The sequence below is a fragment of the Scyliorhinus torazame genome, chromosome 1, assembly GCF_047496885.1.
Source record: "Scyliorhinus torazame isolate Kashiwa2021f chromosome 1, sScyTor2.1, whole genome shotgun sequence".
Lineage (NCBI taxonomy): Eukaryota > Metazoa > Chordata > Chondrichthyes > Carcharhiniformes > Scyliorhinidae > Scyliorhinus > Scyliorhinus torazame.
Window position 1 is genome coordinate 275,736,990 of NC_092707.1, and position 9,925 is coordinate 275,746,914.

The following is a 9,925-nucleotide window of genomic DNA, read 5'->3' on the forward strand; positions in this document are numbered from 1 at the left end:
GGAGAGGGAGGGAGAGGGAGGGAGAGGGAGGGAGAGAGAGGGAGAGAGAGGGAGAGAGAGGGAGAGAGAGGGAGAGAGAGGGAGAGAGAGGGAGAGAGAGGGAGAGAGAGGGAGAGAGAGGGAGAGAGAGGGAGAGAGAGGGGGAGAGAGAAAAAAAAGAGTTGGGGTCTCGGCGTGGACCCCATTACGGGGAAACCACCGGTTCGCCCCAGGAAGAACAGGTGGAGGGTTTTTGGGGTGGCACAGGGCAGCGATACGAAGTTGGGGGACCCGTTTGTGGACAGAAGTTCGCGAGCCTGGGTGAACTGGAGGAGAAGTACGGGCTCCCCCCACGGAACACCTTCAAGTACTTCCAGGTAAGGGCGTTTGCCAGACGGCAGGTGGTGGAATCCCCGCGGCTACTGCCACACACAGTACAGGACAGGGTGCTCTCGGGCGGGTGGGATCTCGGAAACTTACCGGGTGATGCAGGAGGAGGAGGCGTCGGTGGTGGAGGTAAAAGGTAAGTGGGAGGAGGAGTTGGGAGAGGAAATTGAGCAAGGACGTGGGCAGATGCCCTGGGGAGGGTGAACTCTTCCTCATCGTGCGAGGCTCAGCCTCATACAGTTTAAGGTGCTGCACAGGGCACACATGACCGGGACAAGGATGAGCTGGTTTTTTGGGGGGTGAGAACAGGTGTGTTAGGTGCTCAGGGAGCCCAGCAAATCACACCCATATGTTCTGGGCATGCCCAGCGCTGGAGGAATTTTGGAAGGATGTAGCGAGGACGGTGTCGAGGGTGGTAGGATCCAGGGTCAGACCGGGCTGGGGGCTCGCAATATTTGGGGTGGCAGAGGAGCCGGGAGTGCAGGAGGCGAAAGAGGCCGGAATTCTGGCCTTTGCGTCCCTGGTAGCCCAGCGAAGGATTCTCCTTCAGTGGAAAGATGCGGGGCCCCCAAGCGTGAAATCCTGGATCAGCGATATGGCGGGGTTCATTAAATTGGAGAGGGTGAAATTTGCCTCGAGAGGGTCGGTACAAGGGTTCTTTAGGCGGTGGCAACCGTTCTTAAGACTTCCTGGCAGAACAATAGACATTGGTCAATGGCAGCAGCAGCTCGGGGGGTTGGGGGGGGGGGGGTTACTTTATGATTGTTTTTGTTATTTACACTGAAGGGTCTAAGGTGGTGTATACACCTGTTGTGTTAAGTTGGGGTGTTAATGTTAATTTATTATTTATGCACGGGGGGTATGGGGGGTTGCTTTTCTAGATTGTGTTTTGTACTTAACCCGGTTGGGTTCTTTTTTCATTTTGTTATTGATATTTTATGAAAACCTTTAATACAAATTTTAGGAAAAAAAACTATTTCAAAGTAGTAGAAAGCAGGTAGAAAATCAGTAAGAATTGTTCCACCTCATTGACTAGATATCCCAATGGAAGCAGATACAAGTGTAAATATCTATTGAGATTTACCCATGTCAAAGGTCAGAATTTTGGTCTTTGTCTTATGCAATGCTGCATCGCAAAAGCATCAAACCAGTACAGCAAGTAGACCATTCAGCCCATCATGTCTGGGCTGGCACTTTTTGAAGAGCAACCCAATTTGCCCCTCACCCCTACTCTTTTTCCCATTGCCCTCTGGTTATTGTTCCTTCCGACATGGAAGCAGTGGAAGATTTAGCATCCGCATTTAGCAGACTGGAGCGTATCTGCCAATGCCTTCATTATATCCCAATGCACCCACAAAATAACAAGCATTCATGAACCGTAAGTTAGGTGAACCATAAAGGCTAGTTAAAATTCTCATCTCCTTGTGTGCCAACCATGGCTCCAGTTGGCAGTGCTGTCAAAGGTTGCAGGTTCCAGTCCCACTTCAGGACAGCAATAAAGGTTGACAGAGCAGCTGTGTCAGGAGGTGCCAACTTTCGGAGGAGATATTAAATGGAGGCCTCTCAGGTGGATATAAAAGATCCCGTGGCACTATTTCAAAGAGTAAGAGAGCGTCCAGTGTCCTGGCTAATATTAATCTCTCAATCAACATCACCAGGAGAGATCATATTGCTGTTTGTAGGAGCTTGTTGCCCGTAAATTAACTGCTGTCTTCTAGATTTAGAACTGTGACCACACACAAAAGTACACTCGAATGCTGTAAAGCACTTGCATTTCCTTTCCAAAAATGAGCCTCCCTATTGCCCAGGTAGTTCCAGTAATTATTAGTCCTTTCAGTACAGCATCATAAATTATTGAGTAGCTTTGTTGAGCAGAGTCAACCGTGAAGAAGTTTCATTTATGCAGCGAGATCCTTTTATTTCACCTTAAAAATAAATTTTCACCTTGTGTACGGGCAAGTTTATCCAATGGCAGATACAGTGAAACTGTGATCCAATGTCCTTCAATATTCCAATACACCCAAGGCAGGTGGGCGAGCAAGGAAACATCAGATACAAAACATTGCTCTCATTTCACCAACTTGAATTAAATAACCTCCGACTCCAGAACAGAGGGGAAAAACATTTCCACTAATGTGGCAATGGAGTGAAAGCAAACTAATGATATTTGCAGCTGTGGGTCTCTTTCCTTTCAAGAAGGAGTGGCCAAACTGCCAGCTGAAGGCCAGCACACCTCTCTTCTGCAGTTCTTTGTTTGCCAAATGATAGAAGACTTAGAAGTACCGCCATCCAAATGGAGCGTGCAACATGCCATAAACTAGTCTGATCTGATGTCTGATCTGGCCAAGCCTTTTGGAATAATTAGTACTCTGTGAATATGTAATGTGCTGAAGTTGCCATTATGTGAAGTTCTGGTGCGTCTGGGGGCCCAGCAATGCTGAGTCTACTGGTGCTTCCTGTTGCTTGTCCTGTATTGGCATTATTTCTGGATGGTTCCATTATATTCTGTAATCCTCATTGCAGTCAGTTTGTTTTGCTATTGTTCTTAGTTAATATTAGCAATCCCCGCCTCTGTCTGGGTGGCCAGTACACCACTTCCTAGACTCAGAATCCCGATAAGCCAAACAGTTCTGCTTTTTAAAAAAAAACAAGAGGGGGGGGGGGGGAAAACACATTTGCAATGCCTCACGCAAGTTATGCCGCCAACATTATCGCTGGAAAATGCACAGTTTTACAAGTTTGAGGAGGATAAAGTTGATGAGGATAAAGTTTTGCCATTCCACCCTGCAGTCAGGACTGGAGTTGCTTTTGAGAAAAGCATCCCATTGATACATCTATTAAATGCACCAGTCATTGAGGGTGTAAGGTTAATAGAAGCAATACCTCACAGTCAGCCAGGCGCAACATTCAGGTTCACAAGAAGCAAGTCTGGACAAGAGGTCTAGTTACTTAGGGTAAAATTAAATAAATGACGCCTGTGCTTTTTAAAGAAAACTTTAGCCATTTCTATCCATCACCCTAACGAACAAATTCCATGTCAGCCTTTTTAAATTCACTCAAAATTCAATGCCCTGGAGCCAAGGGCCAATTTTATCCGCTAACTAAACTCTACACAAAATGGCTTCCTAAATTAATTGGCCATTTCATTGGCATGCAGTTCTCTGAGGAGTTATCCTGTCCTGTGCACAGTTTAGCATCACTGCTGATGAGCAAGCATTGAAAAGAAGCCTGACTCTTTCTAGGTGCCTTGCATTTGTGTTAATAATGCCAAGTAGGAAAAAGGTGCCGCCCATTGCATTTCATCCACTCTGGTTCTTCACTCGGAAACGGCACACAAGATAGCATTGTCCAGCTCCATGGCTCAGAGATTAGATTCAGTATTCAGAAGTAGTCACTCACTGTACCTTAAGCGATTGTATTAAAATTGAAACTTGATCCCAACTGCAGGGGCGCGTAATCAAAAGTTGAGAAGCAAGGTTTCCCCTCAATATTCTGTTTGACAAGAACATTTCTGTTAAATTAGGCCTTAAGACAATGTGCAACATGCACAAGAAAAAGGATAATTTAAATAAACTTCATCTACCTCTAAAGGAGTTTCTTCCCACCCACCTTTTTTTTTTTTAAATAAAAAAAGACATCCAGCATCTGAAGTTGATTAACACTCTGATTCAGCCCAAAGGCAGATTCAGTGCACTGACTGGCGAGCCAGAGATTTCCCACACACTTTTCACACAAATTACCAGGGGCAGCCTCACTTATGCTGCTCGGAGACCAGAACTGCATATTAAATCCATAGGGGGCAGAAGGATTTTGCAATGCTGCAAACGTTACAGCCCTGTTTAGTAGTGCTAGTGCCTGCTGTCCCAATATCACCACAGCGCTGTTTAATAGCACTAGTGCCTGCTGCCCGAATATCGCCACCAAGTCCTTTCCTTGGCAAATTATAATTTTGCTGAAAAAGCTCAGCAGATCTGGCGGCATCTGTGGTTGGAGAAAAATAGTTTGAAGAAACAGTGAGTCTCTTCTTCAGAGCTTCGAACTTTAGTCTGTGGCAGGAGGTGTCGAGGGGATGCGAGGAAAACCTTTTTTCCCCACCCAGAGGGTGATGGGAGTCTGGAACTCGCTGCCGAAAGGGTGGAGGAGAGAAATATTTATTTAAGGAATATTTAGATATGCACTTGCGATGCCAAAGCATACAAGGCTATGGGCCAAGTGCTAGAAAATGGGATTAGAATAGTTAGGTGGTTGTTTGTGACCGTGCAGATGCAATGGGCCGAAGGGCCTTTTCTGTGCTGTAGGCTCTAGGAGTTAAGACTCAAAATGTTAACTCTTATTTCCTCACCACAGATGCCGCCAGACCCCAGAGTTTTTCCAGTATTTTTCTTTTTATTTCAGATTTCCAGTATCTGCTGTATTTTGATTTCATCATTTTCTGAATATTGTCTCTGCAAAGTGAATATATATATATTTTTTTTTTAAACTTGAGCTTAGAAAATCAGTTTTGGGGTGGCATGTGGTGCAGTGGTTAGCACTGGGACTGCAGCGCTGAGGACCTGGGTTCGAATCCCAGCCCTGAGTCACTGTCAGTGTGGAGTTTGCACATTCTCCCCATGTCTACGTGGGTTTCACCCCCACAACCCAAAGATGTGCAGGTTAGGTGGATTGGCCACGCTAAATTGGAAAAGAAAAATAATTGGCTACTCTAAATTTAAGAAAAAAAGAAAATCAGTTTTGCATTTACAAAATAGTTTAAATATCAGACCATAGCATCTCAATAAAACAGAACCAGCTTTTAGATCAGTACTTTAGCTCCCACAGAAATTCTCAAGTTTATTGCAAATAATTCAAAGATTTAAGGTGACTGGTAAAGTCGCCAGTCCCAATGACCAACGGCTGCTTTCCCCTTTCATAGATTCCCTACAGTGGAGGAAGCCATTCAGCCCATCGCGTCTGCACCGACCCTTCAAATGGGCACTCTACCCATACGCAACCCCCCCCCCCCGGACATAAAGGGTCAATTTACCATGGCCAATACACCTAACCGGCACATCTTTGGACTGCGGGAGGAAACCCACACAGGCACTGGGAGAACATACAAACTTCACACTCCACACAGATTGCGAACCAAGGCCGGAATTGAACCCGGGTTCCTGGCACTGTGAGGCAGCAATGCTACCGTGTCACCCCTTTTGAGGGGGAGAGCTGACTGGTGTTTAACCCGAGGATCACCACACCTCAGGCGAGGGGCAAGGTTGAGAAGGTGGGGCCTTCATGAATAGCCTCAGCCAGTACACTCTCGTTGGCCTCATTGTTGACTAGACAGCTGGTCTGTGATGCAGAGTTAAACCGGCCCCAACTCAGTGAGCCCGATGTGACTGGTAGAAGGATTAGAGGAGACATGTGGAAACTCCTTTGCACCCAGATGGTGGTGGGCATCTGGAATTAAGTTAGTGGTTGAGGATTGAACACCCGGCTCATTTGAAAGGTACCTGGATCTGCACCTGCAAGGCTACAGATCAGGAGCTGGAAGATGGCATTAAAACGAGCGGCTGGTTTATTTTCTTGTTCGAGTGGTACCTGTGCCGTAACTTTGCTGTGGTTTTAATCATCAATTGGTTAACCGACCAGGACCACGGTGGTTGGCACAATTGCTTTAGAGCTCCAGGGTCCCACGTTCAATTCCCGGCTTGGGTCACTTTGTGCAGAGTCTGCACGTTCTCCCCATGTGTGCATGGGTTTCCTCCGGGTGCTCCAGTTTCCTCCCACAGTCCGAAGATGTGCAGGTTAGGTGGACTGGCCATGCTAAATTGCCCGTGCCCAAAATTGCCCTTTTGGGTGGGGTTACTGGGTTATGGGGATCGGGTGGAAGTGTGGGCTTGGGTAGGGTGCTCTTTCAAAGAGCCGGAGCAGACTCGATGGGCCGAATGGCCTCCTTCAGCACTGTAAATTCTATGCTTTTCTTTTCTAAACAAACTGGATTCAGAAATGCTACAAGGGGGAGAATTAACACCAATTAGTCCCCCCAAAAAAACTCAGCAGAAAAGAATCCAAGACTTGTGCGATGCATTAACCCACATTTCTGGAAGGAGATACATATGGGAAGGGCCACAACTAAAACTTTGCTCGCATTTACTCAAACTGATTTGAGGCCCAACTAAAATATATCAAATTGATTTCTGCTCCATAAAATACTGCACTGCCTCCTCCCTCAGCATTAAAGTCACTACAGGTTTGCAAGAGGGGTCTGAACTTAAAAGCAGGGAGTGATAGCAAAGATAACATTTTAAGTAGCATACGGCAACATTATTTTTATGGGGTTTTAAATGAATTCCAAGGCAACAAAGCCTTTTGTCAAACAATGAGTTACAGAAGTAGTTTACACTGTACTATAAGATCCAGGTATGTGAATCAGCAGCCAAGATATAGTACACATCCTACTATTGTATTGTTTAGATTTCCTATTTCACTTATCACCACGACCATAACCTGCATCAACAGGAGATGTGGTTTTCCCTCCGATATGCAAGAGGGTAACATTTACTAAAAATATAGCCCAGCAAATAATGCTAACATTTGGTCGCATCACTCCAAGTGGGGCAGTGTTTTAAACTACGGTTTGACTTTTTTTTTAAATAGTCAGTTGCGCCAACTCCTTCCAATGCAGGTGCAGCTCGAGTGCACTCTAGCTATTCCTCAGCGCTAGGCTGTTTCTACGTTTCCTAGCAACCCATTCAACCTTCCAATCATCTAAATGAATTTACAGCCCACCATCTCCACACTCATTTACTCGCATTATTCTGTCAAACCCGACACACCAGAGCCGCGCTGCAAACTATTTGAAGGGGGGGGGGGGGGGAAGAGAGGACCACCCTCACATTTACTATTACATACATCAGGCCCCCTCCTGACAGTCTTGACTTCTTGCTCACCTACTGTGGTACAATTTACATTTGCTGATTTGCCATAATGGCTGGAATTGCCAATTGCGCGCTCTCTGAATAAGCAAGCATGTGCAAGATGACAATGTCCAATTAGAGCTCACCTTTTAACACAAGGGAGGGGGGGGGGGGGAAAGAGAAAGGGAAGTGTCAATAGTTGTAGCCATGGCAACGCAGCTTTTTCAACCAAATGCCCCCAATTACAAGGAATGTGCTCCTTTGTATCAGGTCATCTACGATACTAAACCCATAACAAGGAACTAAAATCCCCAATAGTGACAGAATGAAAGAACCATTGCTCAGATCACTACAGAGGTCCAAGTGCAGAGGATGCTGTTAAACACGACATTTGGACTGGGATGCATCCCTCATGCTTCTCCACACTAGTCACATAAAAGCCATTCACAAATACTTCAATGAGTGCTTACTTGGCTGTTACAGTACAGTACTAATAAAGCCTACTGGGTATTCGCAAAGCCAGCAAGTCAATGCATATCTCTTGTGCGCACCTCTTTCAGTTCACCCATCAGTAGCAAATATTTCATTCACCTTACATGGGGGGGGGGGGGGGCGTACATAATACAGATAATCCTCTCCTTTACAAGCTGCAGTGTAACTGTCAATCACAGTAACAGACCCACTCAATGAAACTTTATGGAACTCCAACACTTACTCTATGGAACTCTCTGGGGGTCTAGCACAGTTAAAATTTGGAGGACGCAAACAAAATTAAATCTGCACATTAAATGTTCCAACACCCCTTAATTCTGTACCATTCGTCTATGCATCAATCCTGTGATTGTTTAAAACCTTTGCAAAAAAGAACATTTTGATTGCACTAAAAGGCAACAAAACATGGAAAATGTAAACAGTCCCTCGGAATTAAAATAATTTCTGCTTTGCAATCGGTGAGCCCCACAGGTCCTGACCAATAAACGTTGCCAACAGAACACACGCACAGCTGCTCATACTTTAGAAGGAGCTTTAAAAAAACTGCTCGAAAACAAGTGCAGAAACTGGACGATTAAGAGCATTGGAAAACTGTTAGAAAAAGTGTACAAACAAACCTCAAAAGTGTTGGTGAGCTATTACTAAGTGTATAAACAAGTTTTTAAAGTGTTGATAAACTATTAGAAAATGTACAAACAAGTCTGGAAAACTATCAGACAGGGTTTGAGGTGTTGAAAGTGTAAATAAGCAAGTATTTGGTAAATAGGTTGCCTTAGAAAGGGGGGCAGTTTAGCAACTGGAGCATTCACGCACGCACACACAGGCAGATCAGAGAGGGCTCCCAGCGCCTGCAGAAAGATCTCTCTCCCTGGTTGCACAGGCTCCCAATGTCCTTAGGAAACTCACCGGCCAGGCGAAGCTGAAGGGCAGGACGATCCTGCGCTCGCTGTTGCTGCTGCCCGCTCTCAGGTTAAAGGTATTCCCCCCGATGACTGGAGTGGAGGACGATCCGAAACTGCACGGTCCGCCGGGGGAGACGCGGGACTGATACTCCTTCAGGCAGACTTTGAAGAAAGTGTCGCACTGAGCTCGCACGCACTTGCGGTCTTGAGGGTTCCTGCTGCTGCCTTCACAACAGTTCCCATTCTGCAACTCGCCGTTAACATTCTGCATAAAGTTTATCTGCAGTTCGAACTGCCCCGACGCCTGGGAAAGCTGGTGAAGGATTAAAAAAAAAGTTAAGTTTCACTGCAACTAAAAATCCAGGAAGCAAAAAAAAAAAACACTAAACTAAACAAATACACAAACTAAGCAAAAAAAGTATTTTTTAAAGCTCAATAGAGTGAAAATACAAAACCCAAGACGGGGGAAGGGGGAGGGGGGGGGGGGTGAGAAACACAAATAAATCTTCAATCTAACGGAGTGGAGACAAAAAAACAGGGAAATGATTTAAAACACGCATTGTTGCAAGTGTGCATTTTGCAACATTTTTAAAAAATATATTTTTGGGTAAAAGTTTCTGTGATTTCTCTCTCCAACCCACTCCCCTGCAGAGGAAAAAAAATCACTGCCGCTAAATGAATGATCCGCACAAAACCTACCTGGGTCCGTAAGAGGAGAAAGCAGAAAGCAGCAACGAGTGAGATCCTACTGCAGACCATCGCTTCGCCTGCACTTGAGTGAACTGAGGGTGGAGCAGATCTCGGCACAGCAATATAGTCCACCGATTCTCGCATGCAGAACTGGAGAACACACACTTGCTAGGAGGGGAGGGGGATTTGTTTGAAAAGAAAAGCGAATCGTCAATGCAAAAACAACAAAAAAAGCCTCCTCTCTCTCCCTTTTTAAAAAAAAATTATTCTCCTTTTATTTTCCCCAACAGCGACTCTCCTCCCCCTCCAAAAATAAACTCCTCCTCGGTCACACACACACACAACACAACCCCGCACACCCACCCCTCCTCTTTTTACATACACACAAAAAAAAACCACCCGTCCCAGTTGATAGTGATAGTGACTGCTTCATCTATACAGGGGAGGGGGGGAACGGGACGACAGACGTATGCGTCTATTAATATGCATTAGTAGGGTTGGACATGGGCACATTAAACGCCCACTATTTTTTTTTTCCCCAGACCAGCCTTTCTTTTAAAGGAGGGAAGCAGGCAAAAC

At 45.5% G+C, this 9,925-nt stretch overlaps 1 protein-coding gene across 1 annotated transcript in view; it reads right to left on the reverse strand.

Moving 5' to 3' along the window:
- Positions 1–9,704, reverse strand: part of jag1b (jagged canonical Notch ligand 1b) — a 63,253-nt gene extending 53,549 nt beyond the window's left edge. The window contains exons 1-2 of the mRNA XM_072506427.1: positions 9,356–9,704; positions 8,661–8,969 (exon numbers count right to left, since the gene is read on the reverse strand). Of these exons, the coding sequence (XP_072362528.1) occupies positions 8,661–8,969; positions 9,356–9,490 (444 nt within the window). The 5' untranslated portion in view covers positions 9,491–9,704. The remainder of the gene's footprint in view (positions 1–8,660; positions 8,970–9,355) is intronic.
- Positions 9,705–9,925: the final 221 nt, after the last annotated feature.